Source organism: Drosophila bipectinata, chromosome 3L (genome assembly GCF_030179905.1).
Source record: "Drosophila bipectinata strain 14024-0381.07 chromosome 3L, DbipHiC1v2, whole genome shotgun sequence".
Classification (NCBI taxonomy): domain Eukaryota; kingdom Metazoa; phylum Arthropoda; class Insecta; order Diptera; family Drosophilidae; genus Drosophila; species Drosophila bipectinata.
This window is the reverse complement of record NC_091738.1, coordinates 12,120,627-12,137,213: the sequence shown is the minus strand read 5'-3', so window position 1 is coordinate 12,137,213 and position 16,587 is coordinate 12,120,627. Positions and strand designations below refer to the sequence as shown.

General features: G+C 46.7%; 4 protein-coding genes across 4 annotated transcripts; all 4 read left to right on the top strand.

Moving 5' to 3' along the window:
* Nucleotides 1-556: 556 nt before the first annotated feature.
* Nucleotides 557-5,073, top strand: Mip (Myoinhibiting peptide precursor). Its single transcript, XM_043212489.2, has 2 exons — nt 557-914; nt 4,008-5,073. The coding sequence occupies exon 2, from the start codon at nt 4,010-4,012 to the stop codon at nt 4,631-4,633; it is 624 nt and encodes a 207-aa protein (XP_043068424.1). The 5' UTR covers nt 557-914; nt 4,008-4,009; the 3' UTR covers nt 4,634-5,073.
* Nucleotides 5,074-5,155: 82 nt separating this feature from the next.
* Nucleotides 5,156-7,536, top strand: brv2 (brivido-2). Its single transcript, XM_017240420.3, has 3 exons — nt 5,156-5,745; nt 5,798-6,876; nt 6,927-7,536. The coding sequence occupies exons 1-3, from the start codon at nt 5,206-5,208 to the stop codon at nt 7,525-7,527; spliced, it is 2,220 nt and encodes a 739-aa protein (XP_017095909.2). The 5' UTR covers nt 5,156-5,205; the 3' UTR covers nt 7,528-7,536.
* Nucleotides 7,537-8,176: 640 nt separating this feature from the next.
* On the top strand, nt 8,177-9,187 carry LOC108124679 (uncharacterized). Its single transcript, XM_017240450.3, has 2 exons — nt 8,177-8,577; nt 8,638-9,187. The coding sequence occupies exons 1-2, from the start codon at nt 8,178-8,180 to the stop codon at nt 9,120-9,122; spliced, it is 885 nt and encodes a 294-aa protein (XP_017095939.2). The 5' UTR covers nt 8,177; the 3' UTR covers nt 9,123-9,187.
* A 158-nt stretch (nt 9,188-9,345) lies between these two features.
* LOC108124660 (transmembrane protein 209) lies at nt 9,346-11,496 on the top strand. The gene is made up of 5 exons (XM_017240430.3): nt 9,346-9,499; nt 9,556-9,860; nt 9,919-10,532; nt 10,589-10,918; nt 10,978-11,496. The coding sequence occupies exons 1-5, from the start codon at nt 9,477-9,479 to the stop codon at nt 11,338-11,340; spliced, it is 1,635 nt and encodes a 544-aa protein (XP_017095919.2). The 5' UTR covers nt 9,346-9,476; the 3' UTR covers nt 11,341-11,496.
* Nucleotides 11,497-16,587: the final 5,091 nt, after the last annotated feature.

Here is a 16,587-nt window from a genome sequence, read left to right as displayed (position 1 = left end):
GTCGCAAGGCAGAGAAGCAGGAGGAGCATGCCGGCGTGTGGCAAGTTCGAGTAGGTGGCAACGGTTTGGAATTGTATTTGCTTGGTCAATTGCCACCCGGCGACAAAGAAATGCAATATGCAATATGCTCTCGCTGAGTGCCATCCTGCCAATAGGAATAGGGTCCTTTTTTTCAGCCATTCATGCCATTGTAAGTGCGGAGTGTTTAATTTTAAATGCCCCAAGGAGGGCATGTACCTGAATTTGAATGAGTCCAAGGCCCACGCAGCTCCCCAGGGGATCGGGACGAAAGGATGGGGACTGGGGAGGGACTGGCTGGTGACTCCTCAAAAATAAACAATTGTTGTGGTCCGCGCATGTGTGCCATCAAATCGACAAGAATATGTAATAAACACACACACACACAAAAGCTAGTTGGAGGCAGCCACACACATCGATACCCCGCTAAGTAGGCAACACACTTTTCACTTTTCGGCCACTTCCGCTGACAATCGGACATCCTGCTGCCATTGTGTGCGTGCGCAGCGAGCAGTCCTCCGCGAGCCAAGCCGAAGTGTGCAACTTCGATTCGGTTCCGTTCGGCTGGCTTCCGCTTTGATTTATAAACGAGCACCGCACCGGGCTGCGTATCATTAGCCGTAGATCAACAGGTTTGCCAACAAGCAGCCAGCTCCAAAAATCCACAAAAAAAAGAAAGGAACAATCCAGCTGTGGGAAAGCCAATTCACACGCTAATTGAATTGCTCTCGGACCTGAAAATTCATTTATGTGTAAAAAAAAGAATTGAATAAATAAAGGCAGGCAGTACCTGTAGAACGGTTCAAAACGCAACTGGGCTGCAATCGGGTTGCCCTTTGAAAAACCGCAAATAAACCTACGAAGGACACTGAAATTGTGAACAAATATATACTCAGGTGAGTGGTTCTATAATTCGATTGTGGGCAACAGGAAATGATTTTCCAAAAGCGAAAAGTTTTTCTAGACTAGTGTTTGTGGTTTAATTGTAGAGATTTTAATTCGATTTGACAATTGTCTATGTCTATTAAACAAAAGCTTTAGACTAAAACCTTTTAACTAAAATCTAGGTTTATTAGGTTTAGATAGAAAATTGAATTTTAACAAAATTATATACCAAATATATACCATTAAACAAGGTCACAAAATTAGTTAATTAATTACTTAAAGGCTTGAAAAACAAACTTTAAGTTCTTAAATTATTAATGAAAAATCCATGGCCAAAATTAGCTGAAAATTTAATAAAATTTCCGAAAATTCCGTCGGCTCATCGGCGCACAATATGTTTGCGAAACATGGCTAAATTATGCAGAACTCCTTCGACCAAACAATAGCCCCGGATAGGATGGACTCTAACCAGCCCACCCACCACCAAGTCTAACCTGCTTGAGACGAGCTGAATATTTACTCTTTTGCGGATATTTTGTTTATTTACGAATTTTCGCTAATGTCCATGTCCCCTGAAAGATTTTCATTTGGCACCAGCACCAGCGCCGAAGAGGAGTTCTTTTTTTAGCGTGGGTTTCGGCAGGAAACCTATTTAAACAAAATACTTATTGGCAAATGCCATCCTTTGGCAAATATTTGCCGGAGCTATTTATCGAGACGAAGACGTACTATACATACACCAGGATAGTCGGTTAGCAGGCAAATTCGATTTCCAGCTCCAGCTTGAGCTGTTTAATTTTGGCGCGAAAATTTCATTTCAATTTGTTTGCCAAATAAACTTGAAGTAGACGAGAGGATTGAGGACTCAGGACTCACGATTCTGCCCTGACACCAAATGAATTATTCCGAGACAGACTGGGAAATTAATAATGGAGCAGAGCTGGTCGGAATCCGAAAAACTGTCAGCCACAAAAGGCCATAAATATTTTCAGTTAATTTCAATTACAAGTTGACCGGCACGTTGTTGCCCCACATCCTGGGAATCGATGTGAGATCCTGGGCTTCCTACTTTGCGTGTGGTCATAAAATTTGATGCGTGCTCTATCATCGCGGTGGCTATATATTATAATTTGGCGTAAAGCCGCCGAAACTTTCATCTGGGCGGCGTCAATCAATCAACGACAAGCACACGAATTAAGTCCTTGCTAAGCCAACTTGGCTTTCCACTCAGGCCAGCCAGGACAATCAGTCAGGAGACATATCCGCGTCCAACGGGTTGGCGGCCGGCAATTAGTTGGCCAATAGAGGCGGACAGCCCGGCCACCAACATCATTTAATCAGGCAACAGGCCGCCGGTAGATAAGATAGGACTCCTCCCCTGCCGGGTCAGGGATTGCGAGGCTTTGAATAGTTGATTCCTTGTGGATGACTTGCTTGCTCCATGCTGGCGCCTACCAGCTGCTCGGTGGGATCATAGATGGCGACGGCCGGGGAATTAGATTTGTTAATTAGGCTGAAATATATACTTCTAATCTTATTTGCATGAAGTGAGGCAGATAATTTACCTGAATTTGATAGATATTATAGATAGGGGGCTTAGACTCTGACATTTTCATGAATTGTTTTAAATTTATGTATTGTATATTTATATTTTATCATTTATTCTGAGGAGTAATGTATTTGATGAGTAGTATCACTTTATAGATTATTAAGACTCTTATGTTTTTAGTATATAAATTTTAAATAAGCATCTCATCTTTAGTTTTAGTTAAACAATTCTATAACACCCTGGTGAGAATCATAATGAGTATAGTTTATTTTAATAAATAATTTTCTTAGTTCAAACTACTTAGTTCAATGTATTCTCATTTTTAAAACGCTTAATATTTCAACTTACTGGGTATTACCAACAAATAACGTCATTGTCGTGAATAAGAAATTAGGTATTGAGCTGTTTTCGCAAATATTTGCCTGTCTCCTACCAAATGCTCAATAATGAAACATAATTCCTGCATAATGCGACGTCATTTCCGCTTCCTTCGAGTCTCTTTCGAGAAGGATGTGAGGGAGTGTGTGGGTGGGAGTGTGTATGCAAATCAATATGGTTGCGTGGCACATGCGAACGCATAGCGAAAACTACTTTGGCAGGAAATGCAAACAGACAACAATAAGGTCCTGCTCCTTCTCTAGCTTTCGCTAAATCCTCTAGAGGATGCCACTTTTGTCTGCACTCTCCACGAGTGGCCGCAAGTGCAATCGCAAGGCACTTAATCCGTAAAGTAAACACGGCCATAATCTTGACTATCTGGGAGTATATTAGCGTTTTAAAGCATCATTATCGACTCGGATTCCGGCTGTAAGCTAGGTGGCATTCCTCAGCCATTCCGCTGCGTTGGCTTTTCTGCCCCATCCTCTTCCAGGATAACAGGCCTACACACATTCCATTCCATTCCATTCGCTGGCAGCCCCCACCCGCTGGTTGCTACCTCGGAGGAACATTAATAGGCCATAAATTGTAACTGTTATGCGCTGCTGCCTTTTAAGCGCAGCGGTCGACAGACGGCATGACCTCAGTTATCCTGCCCAGGAGGGAATCCCCATCCATCCCCACCTAGCGACTAGCGACTGTAGGCCCCCACCGCTTTCAATTAGAGAGGTTATTTAGCTAAATCGTTACGCTTGTTCTCGCTCTGCGCGTGTTGTAGTAATTTTGAGGCGCGGACGGAGGCGGAAATGATTGCCGCAGGACTCCACGCAGACCAGGACCCCCAGGGAGCAGTCGAGTGGAGTTTGCCGGCGGCTTAATTGAGCATTCCGCGTTGCCTTGTGGTCGAGCTCCTGCCACAGGATCAGTCACTGCCCTGGCATTCATTCATATTCCTGATTCAGGCTTACACCTCTGCACTGGGAGGATTTTCTATCCAATAGCGTTGGTTTTGCGTCATTCGTTCTTTAATTTAATTGTTTTATAAAGTAATGCAGTAAGGGATTTATTAAAAAATAGAAAAGTATTTAAATTTAAATGGGTTTTATTTTTATTTGTTTACTTTGAGGGTATCTTTCGATTATTTTTTGATTCCTTTTAAATTTCTATGTTTTTCCAGATATGGCCTATATAAAGACACGAAGGAATTATGGTTTTCTGCTGGGTCTGCTTATCCTGGGCAGCGCCTGCGGAACTTTAACCAGTGGTGGAAGTGTAGCCAGTCCTGCCTCCGCCTCGGAGCCAGGCGGACCTGGTGGCCTAACCGAACAGGTGGTGGTGGACCAGCTTAGCGACGGTGACCTGTACGGGAACAGCAAGCGGGCCTGGCAGTCCCTGCAGAACGGTTGGGGTAAGCGGGCGGACTCGGGGGACCCAGACATCTACATGACCGGACACTTTGTGCCGCTGGTCATCACCGACGGCACCAACACCATTGACTGGGAGACCTTTGAGCGCTTGGCCAGCGGACAGGCGCAGCAGCAGCAACCGCAGTCGCAGATGCAGTCTGGCGAGGATCTGGACGAGTTGGGGGCGGATGGGGAGGTGGAGAAACGGGCCTGGAAGAGCATGAACGTGGCCTGGGGCAAGCGGCGGCAGGCACAGGGCTGGAACAAGTTCAGGGGGGCCTGGGGTAAGCGTGAGCCAACATGGAACAACCTGAAGGGGATGTGGGGCAAGCGCGACCAGTGGCAGAAGCTCCACGGAGGCTGGGGCAAGCGTTCCGCTGGCTCAGCCCTCAACTAATGTGGATCTCCAGTAAAAGCAACAACTTACCCCCTTGTATCTAACCGTATATAGCATGTGTGTTTCCTCCAGCCGTGGAGGGGTTCCGTTCTAAGTGTCCAACGATGTCGCCGGATTCGATTTCGCCGCCAAAAGTCAATTCCGAAAATGTATGAAAGCGCTCGCCAGTTACCGGATCCTGGCCGGCCTGTCTGCGAGGTCTCGATCAGCCAGTATTATATGCATTATATCAGTATGTCTAGTTATCTATCCACCATCTAGCACCTAGTCGTCTCCAAGTATACAAAGAGGATCTTTCGGAAGAATACCGCTTTAATTTAGAAAACGTTAACTAAGTTAATGAATTGTGCATATAAATTAATATTTACGTAAATATACATACATCAATACATACCCAGTGGAAACTATCAATATGAAATGCAATTACGTTGAAGAAAAATATATTAAATGATTTTTAATTATTGGGAGGAGGATTCTTGAATAACTTACTACGAACCAAGTAGGTCGCTGTCTAAAAGTCTAAATACTGTTAAATAGTAGATGGTTTAAGATATCTAAAAGCAAAGTCAACCATGGTGCTATCTGCAGCCACTTCGAAGAATACCGTCTTTTTGGCCATCACCACCCTGATCCTATTCGTGTGTTTCATCGCAGTCGCCGCTACTGTTGGCTTCCGGCATGAGAGCGAGGCCTACACCAATGGCTTGATAGTGGTAGCCATGGTGATGGTGCTCCAGTACCTCATCTTCGATCCCATCAAGTTCATCATACTGGCCTTCGACCATGCTGTTTGGCCCCAGGACGATGCCATCTACCATGTGTCGAAGAGCTCGGTGACCCAGTCCCGCTTCGACGGTCTGAAGATGCGACTGAGCAGCTTCAAATCCGAGCTGCTCATCACCGAAGAGCACCGGAACGAGAAGCTGAATGAGAAGTACGGCCGGATTGCCAAGGAACTCGTTCTCTATGGCAGCTACTTCTTCAGCCTGCTCCTGATAGTGGTAGTCCATGTGGATCAGCAGCTCTACTATAATACGAATATCATGTACCAGCTCTTTAATTTCAATACCAAGCACACCATGGGCCTGTCGAAAATTTTTTTCCAGTACGAGGTAGGAGATCTTAGACCTATCAAACCTACACTGATAACTCCCTAATCCTTAGGTGTTTCCCTATATTGAAAAAACCTTGATTGAAAGCTTCTATTTGAACAATGGGAATTGGTGGGCCATGGATCAGGCTCAGCTCATGGGAGTGGTGCGTCTGCGGCAGATGCGTCTCAGGACTAACCATATCGGCCTGGACGATCCGAAATGGGACAGTGGGGACTATCTGCCCGAATGGACTCTGCCCTACCAGCGGCTCCACTATAAGGACAAATTTTGGCGCATCTATGATCCCTTTCTGCACCTCCCCTCGGAATCCAGTTTCCTGAACAGCGTCCTGCTCAACTTCAATCACTACGGAGCTGTGCATGTGTACCCGGAGAGCGGCGGCTATTGCAGCTACCTGATGGCCAAGAAGATAAACTCCCTGAAGGTGCTCGAGTACCTTCGCTCCTACAGCTGGATGGGAGTCAACACCTCGGCTTTGTTCCTGGACTTTACCCTTTACAGTGCGGATGCGAATGTGTTCTCGGTCGTCACTCTCCGGGTGGAGAACTCCATGTTCGGCTTGCAGTGCACCAACACGGATGTGGAGAGCGTGAGGCTGATACAGTCGGCGGCACAAAAGAGCACCGTATCGCTATTCGTCATGTCACTCTATGTAATCCTGATGATTCAGTTCATGCGCAGCCTGTTGGTAAAGCTCTGGTTCGACCCGAAGGTAATTATGGAGATTTGGAACATGGTGGATCTGTTTATCTGCGTGATGAACGTCGTTTTGGTGATCCTGAAGACCTTACTCGAGTGGGAGAAGATCATGCTGTGTGATAAGATCGAGAGGGCGACACGGGCGCAGTACCTTAACTTTCTGCGACCGATGCGCGTGGACCAGCTCACCTCCATTATCTTGGGATTCCTGGTGGCGGCCACCACGCTGCGTCTGTGGAAGGTCCTGCAGTTCGCCCGCGTCTTTCAGCACTTTACCCGCACTCTATCCTCCGCCTGGCGGGCGACGGCCAGCCTCGGTCTGGCCATTGTCATCCTTCTGACGGCCATCGGGGTGGCTTCTTCGGTGCCCAATGGCTCCAACGCCATACTCTTCCGACACTTTTACCGAGCCATTATTACCTGTTTTTGGTGAGTCCTTCTGTCACCTTTATAAAGTTTTATTTAATTCCCCTTTCCAGGTACTCCATGGGCTTTAATGGAGGCATGGTGCCCTCTGAGCTCTTTTACGGCGGCATGTGGCTGGGACTTTGTTTCTACTTGTTCCTGGTCTTCATCGTGGCCATCGTCATGATGAACGTGTTTGCCTCTCTGATCTACGATTACTTCAAGGAATCCGGTCAGGAGCTCAAGGAGCATGATACCCGGTGCATCTCCTTTTTCGCGTATCTCAGTATCGAGTTCGCCGATGTGAAGAACCGCTTCTTTGGTTGGTTCGGCTGCTGCCGGAATAAGTACCAGGGAAAAGGATACACCGTTGCCGAAAACGTCAGGTATTGGTCGTCGAAACGGGTGGTAAAGCACTATCACCACCAAAAGGAGCATGTCAGGGTCTACGACCGCGTCAGAGAGGGACCAAGCGAAACGTATCGACAGGAGGACTACCATCGGAAGGTAAGGAGGATGTTCAAGGTCGCAGATATTCTGATGCTACAGCTCGAAATCCTGAAGCGACGACTTGTCGGCGACGAGAACGGTAACCTATCCTCTACAGATGGCTCCGATTCGGATCCCGAGGATATGCCAGAATTGTATAAAAATAGAAAGTCTAAAAAAAAATAAATAAATCTGCTTTCGGCTCAAGATTACTTTTATTATCTTAGTCATCATACTTTTAAGAACATTTCAACCTAATATTCGTAACTACAAATGGCTTAGAATGGCGTAACTTTTACCACAACTGCCTTGAAAAATCTTGAACTTTCTTTTAGCCAAGAGTGGGGGTCTTAACTTGGCCCCGCGACCTCACCTGCGATCATTCCCCTTCGCTGAGCAGCGTGAAATGATTTAATTAAAGCCATACGACACAACATAGCTTCTGGGGGCGCGAATAACTCCACTAATTTTGGCCGCCAGAAGGTGTTTGGGCCTAGGCCCGGTTCGAGTTCGGTTATTTCAATAATCCCGGAGAGGGACAAATTGCCAACTACACGCCCGCTGGTCCCGCTGATGAAATCCCGCCTGTTGAAAGACGTGTGGAAAGAACTCGACGACTCCAAAAGAGCTCCCCAAGCTGGCGGCACTAATCGCTCCCCAAAATACTGCACCGCCGAGACGTCTCAATGCCAGCAGCGAAGCGGCGACAACAGCAATCGCTATTTGAAATTGTCTGACTGCAATTTGTCGCCACAACTCTGACTCCCACTCCAGGTGACGACATGGTTTTTGGTTTATAAAATCCCCACATCTCCCTGGCGGCGCACTCAGTTGAAATGTTCGCGTTCCAAGGGAAACTACTCCCGGCCCTCGGCCTTTGCTTTTGTTTTTTCGTCACCCGTGCATCCGCCGAAAATGCCAGCCAGCCAACGGACTCCTGGAAGCCGATGCAGCCCCAGAAACGACAGGCGGTGGTGAAGCTGGATCCCATAGGCTCGCCGGCAGCCAAGAGCTATGATCCGCCTCCGGAGTTTTATCGTGGACCGGGCTCAACACCCTCCAAGTCCGACAGCACGGCGGCCAGCTTCATTTCCAAGCCAATCGGATCATTGCCTCCATCGGGGATACACAGTTCTGGAACAGGCTCCCAGCTGAGCAGCCTCAACGAGAATCTGAGTGAAGCCTTCGACAAGTGGCGGCTGGGAGGAGCAGCGCTACAGGATCGGATTAGTGTCGGTGAGTTGGGAAGCAAGTCAGTATCTCAGTTTCTACTAATATTTTCCAATTACCAATAAGGTCACTATGCAGGCAGTGGAAGTGGAGGAAAAAGCTATGCCTTTGACAACCATCCATATCAGTATGATTACGGATCCTCCCATAGCCATGGCTACGATTCAGGACCGGCGCCAGGACACGGCTACTCGTCCAGTGCCGAGGCCGGAGTTCCCTACCATGTCTACAGGCCGCGTCCAGATCATGTCCACTATCCAGGCCCATCGGTGGACTACTCCTACAGCTCGTATCCGGTAGATTCCCATGAGATTGTCTCCCACAAGGGAACTCCGGATATTTCTCCCAAGGCTCTGCTGGCTAAAAGCTTCCTCATTCCTCTAGCCAGTGCCACGGTTTTGGGCATTGCCGCTGCCCTGGTCAGCAATCCCTTACTTCTCCAATTGGCTCCGGTTCCTGGAATCGGAGTTGGCGTGGGAGTGGGCCCACCAGTTGTTGGAAAACGGAGGAGACGGAGAGAGGCAATTAAATTTATTAAACCATTGAAATAATGCCACAAATCCAGTTATAATATATTGAGTTCACAAAATGTCTAGTAAATACTAATTTCATGCAAAAAAATGATATAATATTGTAAACTAGTATTATTACCGTATAAAACTTTTACAAATAAAATATTCTTATCAAAAATGTTTACATTTGAATTTGCGCGCAATATGACCATTTCTGTCAAAGACCCATCTCTATTTCCTATCGGGCACTTTTCAACACTATTCCTTGACGTAAATTTCAGTGTTGGTAAAGTATTTTGCCGCGTGTTGCACAGCGCTGAAACTAGTTGGCGCTTTTAGAAACGACAGCCACAATTTTCCGGCATTTTTAACAAACAATTATATTTTTATAAAATGAATTTTGCCCGGAGCAATTGGTAAGTACGTTTTATACCTACAAGACCACAGTAACTAATAAAGACTTTTTCTACAGCTCCCCGTTGAGGAAGAGCCCCGTGGTACAACGTAGCCTTGATTTTCGTTTGCGGACCGCCCAGGCGAGACACTACCTGAAATGGTGCTCCATCAACGTGTTGATTCTGTCGGTACTGCTGTTTGACTTGTGGCAGGCATGCCGTTCCGTCTACAAAACCTACTGGTTTCTGTTGGAGTGCACTATTACCGGCCTGGTCGGACTGAGTGCGGCGGCTTGTTTTATGAAGTATTTGTGGTTATGGTGTTGCGGCGACCAGGTGATTGGCACAGATGTGCAAAAGATTCTGCTAGACGGCAAGGATGGTAAGAGCATCTTTAAATTACCAAACATAAAAAATATCTAAACTTTTTCACTTTATAGACTCCTTTAAGACTGTGTATACTCGACCTTCAAAGAAACCTCGCAGCTACCACCCAGATACCGATTTCGAGGACGATGTGCCCTACATCAATTGGCATTCCTCCTTCGAAGACTCTTGCTGGGGCTCCCAGTCTATGCGCCGTAGTCCCAGTCCGACTAGAACTCCCACACATCAGCAGAATCCTCAAAACACATCCTACAACAACTCATCCATGGTGCATAACAACTCTTTGAACGCCAGCAACCTTAGCAACGAGTCCAACTATATGTCGCCCTATGCGGATGTTTATCGCGATGACTTCCTTACCGATCCCCGCAGACTCGGCCGTCTCATGAAAAAAGCCGAGAGAGAACGTTCTTTTGTGGATAGTTCTGAGGCGCCTAATATGCAGAGCGTTGTATCTGCCAACTCTTTCTGGAACTACTGCAACAATGCGGCCTACATGCTAAAGACCACCATTTACCAATTGGCTCCAGCTCCACCAGTGTCTACCGAGAATGCTCCCTCGTCCATCGAGGAGTTTGCAGGCTTTCAGTTTAAGGACAGCAATTCAGAAGTTATCAAACGCATTTCCACAGATAAACTGTCGCAATATGTGGCCAACTTAAGATTTGTAAGCTATTACTTAGGTATTCCTTTAAACTGTATACTTATATTGTTGTTTTCTAGTGGATTTCCACCACCATACTGCAGCGCTTGGTGAAGGAAATAAACTTTGTGGATGATGTGTTCCGTCAGCGAGGGCTTGCCGATCTCAAGATCGGATCCGTTGGCTTGGAGCGACTACGCAAGACAGCAGAGAACCAGCAGTTTGTGCAGACCTGTGCTCCAATGCTGCCCATGCTGTTGCCTTTCCTGGATACTTTCAGCAACCAGGAGTACCTTGTACAGCGCATTCGAGAGCTGGCTCAGGGATCATGCATAGCCGATTATCGCTGGAACTCGGGCAACGCCCACAAAGGACAGGAGTGGGGCGAGCACCTGCCCACCGATGCAGCTGTAAGCGAGAGAACTTCAAAGTTTATTTTTGAAAAACTTAATTCGTTTTGTTTTTCCAGATACTTTTCCATATATTTTGTGTCTATTTGGACAGTCAGTTGATGCCACTACCGCAGGGCGGCGGACGACCCTTCCATTCACGTTATGTGCTCACGCGAGATGAGAAACGCTCCACCAAGGACATTGTAAATGCTGTGCACAACAAGGCCCACTGTGCCATTTTAATAACCAGCAACCAGAACAATCCCAAGTTTAATTTTATAAGCGACAAGGAGCTGCACAACTCTGTATACGATCGGAACAATCTGTTCTATGTGATCATCCAGTTCCTCATCTACATGCGCCAGCAGCAGGAATCCGCCCTGGAGGGCGTCAATCTTGGCAAGAGCGGCATTAACATCATGTGCGTCATCGAAGACTGAGGTGGCTTCCAGTTGAGAGCCCACCGAAGACACTTGTTATTCATAAGCATCATTAATCATTATGTGACCCAGCTATCGATTGATGCCTGCCCATGCGGAGCATTCCTCTCACTACATCGTTACTATTAAATTATGCATTTGTAATTATTAAGTCAACATCCGACTGTTGGTGGGCAAGTAAAGGCGCTGCATTGTGGTTTCGTGGTCAGTGAAGTTTCATGGGTTCTGCGGTAATTGCGGTCTGCAGCTCGCCGACAATTAACTTGTTCGGAAGTCGGCGGGAGACGGAAAGAAGATATAACCGCCACTTGGACATGTGCGCAGGTGCCCGGCTTTAATTGCCCTTTCATGATTCTCACTATTGGCTGGCTTGGCGACCTGGTCAATGGCCCAATAGCCCAGCCTGCAACTCCAGCCAGGCTAGCCAAGTTGGAGCGAGGACTCATGTGCACCTTGCCACTTTACACTTCCGAAAGTGACAAAATTAATGGTTTCCGCCGACGCTGTCGACATTTTGTCGAGTGAGAGACATTGAGAAAATGCTGGAAAGAAGTGCGAAATGAAGGAGCGCAAACATGGGGGCCACGTCAAGGAAGTACCAAAAGGAGCTAGGATGGGTTCACTTTGGTTTGGTACGGCTTGGCTCTCGACCGGCCGCATTACCATTTCTCTTGGCCATGCTCATTTCACCGCTCCTGGGTTGACGTTGAATCGGTTGGCTGGTTATTTTAATGCTCCCCATACCAGAGTCCGGGTAAACTGGCACCTCGGGTGAGTAATGTGCCTGGGTTGTCAACTTTACACTTTTATCCCTCGCATTATATTTGCTTTACCTACACAAACAATTCAGCTCTGGCTCCGGATCCGGATCCGGCTTTTGCTTCTGTTCCTCCTCCTCCTCCTATTGCCCCCTGCTCTTCCTCGAGTCACATTCCTGGCTCGTCCTCCTGGCTGTGTGTGTGGTGTGATATGTTTTCCTGATACTTTTTCTCAAGTTGTAAATTGGCTTAAAAATAATTTGTCAAAGCATTTCAGCGTGGAGCCCTGCCTAAATGGGAATTGGAGTTGGAACTTGGATCTGGGCCCAGGACAGAGGGGCTCTGGGAAAGCTCCATTTTCCTGTCAAAATATTTGGACCCTCGGCTGATGGAGTGAAATTCCTTTAAAGAAACGCATGTGCGCGTCTTCATATCCAATTAGAAAACTTTTCCACAGACTGTTCCGTAATTGTGTTGATTAGTGCGGCTGGCTGGGTTGGGCTTTCGCCTCTCCCCCCACCTTCGTAGAGCTTGGGATCTAGTGGGTGGTGGTGATTCCTTCAGCCAGCTACTGCCTCTGTTGACAAAAGACGCGCCTGGGCATGGGTGGGCGTGTGTAAGTGGGGTGGTGGGCTTGTTTTCGTCCCCAGCTGCTGGCACTTTAAAAAGAAATGCGCATTAAATTCGATTGCCAATCGTCGCACACTCTCCCGCTCAATGGGCTTTTTCTTTACGGCTTACACAAATTTTCATCTAATATCGCTTTGAAGCAGCTTAACTATCCTTGAGACTGGGTTTCCAGGGCGTGAAGGCAGTCCTGGCCAAAAGGAGCGAATGTGGGGGAATCTGGGGGAAGCACTTTGTCATCTCTTGAAAAAGAAAAGTCGAATAAAAGAATCCTTACATACTTTTCAATTTATTTTGATAAGAGTTGTATTTGGCTTTAAATTAAGTATTCAGATAAGGCTTTATTAAAAATAATTACTGGGGAATATCATACCTTATCAAAGCTTATCATACACCTGCACTATTAAAATGATTTTATTATTCCAACTATGAGCTCCCAGCTTTCCCCCGGCCAACCAAATATTGACACACAATAAGCCGGCCGGAGTCGGGGCTTTTACTTTTCGGCTTTCCTTTTGGCCGCTTTACTTATTTATTTATTTTTGCTCTCTACTCCACCGTAGCCGTAGCTATAGCCAGGAACAGGGACATTAATGAAAAAAATATTTTTGCCCATTATGCGCCAATATGGTCAGCCATATTTCGGTTTATTTAATTTTGCGCAAATAAAACGGAAGTGGCGTTTTTATTTTCCTGCTCGTCTAGAGTGGTCTTCCACGCCCCCTGCTCTAGTTGGGGGGTCTTGGTTTTTGGGATTGGATGGGGGGGACTATTGGTGCGCTACATAAAATCCTGATGCCTTGCGACAATGTTCACTGGACTGCTGCTGGAATACTTGGGATGCTAACAAAAAAAAAAATACGGATAGGATGGGGATATTTTTGTTTGTTTTGTGTGTGGGGAACGCATATTTTAAACAAGCTATTTTGTGTATGTTAGTTCGGTTTCAGTTTACTGTTTCTGTTCGAGCTACTGCCACCCAGTTCCCGGTTTAAAGAGCCCGGCACTTCCGCTCAGCGCGCCAGTTGTGAGCTTTCCCAAGCGCTGCTAAAAATGGAAATGGCTGTCATTTCCTTTGAAGCGCTGCTGGTTCTCGCTTCTCGGCTCTCGACTCCCGACGCGCCTTGTTACTCCGCTACCCATTGGCCATTAATGGCCGAAATGAGTTTTATGCACTATACACTTAAAAAAAAGTTAAAGGAAATACTGTAATAAGAGGAAAACAAGGGTAGGCAATAATAAAAAACTGAAAGAGAAATCCAAAGGTACTCTTCAGGAAAAAAGGTCAATATTTATCCCTAAAATCCATTCATTTTAAGCCAAACTTCCCTCAGTGCACCTATTTGACAGCAGCAGTTGTGGAACTCTTCGACATGGCCATTGGCTACTGGACTTTAAGTCGTTTCTGGCCAGAAGCAGAAGGCAAAAGGCAGACACACCATACGCAGTACGTGGTACGCAGTACGTATACGTACTGTATGCAACTGAATCGGCCATTGAAATATTAATTAGTGGAATAAGCGGGTGGCAGGCCACTGGGAATTGCTGCAGTGTTTGCTTGACTGACGATTGCTGCAGTGCAACCACCTCGCTTCCTCGCCACCTGACCAGAATCACCTTTCTGGCCTCTACTCCTCGCTCCCAACTCCTTACCAATCCTGATAACTTACGCAACTAATCTGCGCCGGGCTCTCCGGCATGTGTGTGTATTTTGTGTTTTGAATTGTTTGCTCCCAAAGGGGAGCAAGAAGGACCCGGGGGGGGGTTCCGTGGCATTTGCATTTAATCGGATTTGGCCAGATTTCAGGTTGTTCTGCTGATTTTAGAAAAAGAAGAAGAGATAGCAGATAGTAGAAGAGCTAGCCGAGAGGGGGGGCACGGGCAGACCAAAGTCCATTTGTTGTGTAATTTCCGTATGCGCCATGAGAGTACTATGCCGGAGCCCGGGCCGTCTGTCCGCCGGATGAGTGGACCACAAGCAGAACTCGTAAGCAAGTGGCATCATGACAAATTAACATGAGCCAGCCAGCTCCATTCCGGACTAGATTCCACTTTAGCCAGTCCCCTGGTCGATGAAGCTCAAGGGCGGTTGTCATGGCATGGCATATAATAAGGATTTTTAGTCTAGATAGGGGATTTCAATTTTGATCTTCCCTCTTTTTTTTATGAATCTATTGGTACTTATAATAGACATATTTCTGGTCTAAAAATAAGCCCCAAAAATTAGTTAGAACCAAAAATAATAGGGTATTCCGAAGAACAAACCCCGGAACCATCAAAAGATGTTAAGCTTACGCGAAGGTAACGAACCGGAAATGTTCTTAGCATTTCCGCTTTATATCAAATATAAAAAATGACTGCTTTTAGATGTGTTTGACAAAAGTTGTCTGTCACCCGCACAGACGCAGGAAACAGGACATAGGACGTAGGACATGGGGCATGGGGCATGGGGCAGGGAACACAGATATGCCGCACATATAGAGACATATAATTGCATAAATCAAACTCAAGCATGCAACATGAAAAATCGCATTAATTTATCTGCTGGCTGCTCATGCAGCCGCCGTTGCCTATATGTGCGATATATCTATATGTACATAAGTGGGACACTGCCATTGCCACGCCCACTAGGAATAACATACCGTAAAGGCGCTGGGTAACATATCCGCTTATGTCAATTTTTTTGCTTCATTTTGTGAGACTGTGTTTTATATTTGGTGGGCAGAAGGAGGAGGCGGAGGAGGGCAGCATCATCAACACACTCAACACACTCGGTACTGACGGATACTCGGCAAGGATACTCTGCTCCTGCTCCTTGTGCTCCCCGTCACTTCAGCCAGTTGTCACTGTCAGTTTTGGCTTCCAGTGTTTTGTCACAGAGCTCCTGTTTGCCCTCCTATTCCTGTCGCTCGGGTTTGTTTGTTTAAATGCCACATTTACTTTATGGATTGTTGCTATATTTTTTCCTTCAACTTGCCATTCCAACCCAAAAAACGAGGAATGGCGTATAAATTTCACGTCAATTTTTATATATGTACAGTGACCCAGGCAGGGGGCAGCATGGAGATCAGCTGGCTGAGTCCTTGACTGATTGTGCCCGTCACAACTTGCTTCCTTTTAATAACTTTCACACACACATTCACCCAAACCCACACCCACTGCCAGACCCACACAGACTCCACCAGAGACATATCCTGGCCGAGAGTGTGTGGGAGATACATTCGCTAATAACCTGGCTTTTTGCCCACTTTAAGTGTCCTGTTCACGCTACATAGTTTAAAATTCTTTATAATTGGATTCCCGCTTCTAAAGCCCACTCACTCCGGATCAGGGCGCACATATTTTATGGCCACTGTCCGTAGGACTTGGGGCCAAAGAGTGGCCGGTTGCATGTCAAAAGGATTTTACAGTTGACGCGTGCAAACCATAGCCCCCGTCGCCCTGTACCAGCCAAAGGACTCATCCTTAACCCTTTTTTCTTTTTTTTTTGTGTGTGTGTGTGTCTGTATGCCCGTAACCCTAACACCCGCACACATATGCGGCGATGCCAGGATGTGGGGATGTGATGATATGTTCCATTTCACACGGCAGAGGCATATCCTTTCGACCGCACACAGACATACTCCAGCCGGCCGCATAAGAGTTGAGATTTATGTTTTCTTGTAAACAAAATAACGGACATGCTTGAGGCTTTTCGGCAGGACCTCCGGGGGAAACGCAGCCAAACAAAAAAAAAAGGTAAGAGTGGTTGGGAGGTCCTTGAAGGTTTCGTGGCCTGGAAGTCAGCCAGCCTTGGGCCAGCCAGTCTGACAACGGGATTAGGCGGGATGTAAACCTGCGTGTTCGATTTGCAGCTTTCTTG

Bases quoted from the DNA above. Each gene is read 5' to 3' on its own strand.
- LOC108124660 (XM_017240430.3), top strand. From the start codon at position 9,477: ATGAATTTTGCCCGGAGCAATTG. The intron at 9,500-9,555 runs GTAAGTACGTTT...CTTTTTCTACAG, and splicing joins AATTTTGCCCGGAGCAATTG to CTCCCCGTTGAGGAAGAGCC. The intron at 10,533-10,588 runs GTAAGCTATTAC...GTTGTTTTCTAG, and splicing joins ATGTGGCCAACTTAAGATTT to TGGATTTCCACCACCATACT.
- Mip (XM_043212489.2), top strand. From the start codon at position 4,010: ATGGCCTATATAAAGACACGAAGGAATTATGGTTTTCTGCTGGGTCTG.
- LOC108124679 (XM_017240450.3), top strand. From the start codon at position 8,178: ATGTTCGCGTTCCAAGGGAAACTACTCCCGGCCCTCGGCCTTTGCTTT. The intron at 8,578-8,637 runs GTGAGTTGGGAA...ATTACCAATAAG, and splicing joins ACAGGATCGGATTAGTGTCG to GTCACTATGCAGGCAGTGGA.
- brv2 (XM_017240420.3), top strand. From the start codon at position 5,206: ATGGTGCTATCTGCAGCCACTTCGAAGAATACCGTCTTTTTGGCCATC. The intron at 5,746-5,797 runs GTAGGAGATCTT...CCTAATCCTTAG, and splicing joins AAATTTTTTTCCAGTACGAG to GTGTTTCCCTATATTGAAAA. The intron at 6,877-6,926 runs GTGAGTCCTTCT...TCCCCTTTCCAG, and splicing joins GCCATTATTACCTGTTTTTG to GTACTCCATGGGCTTTAATG.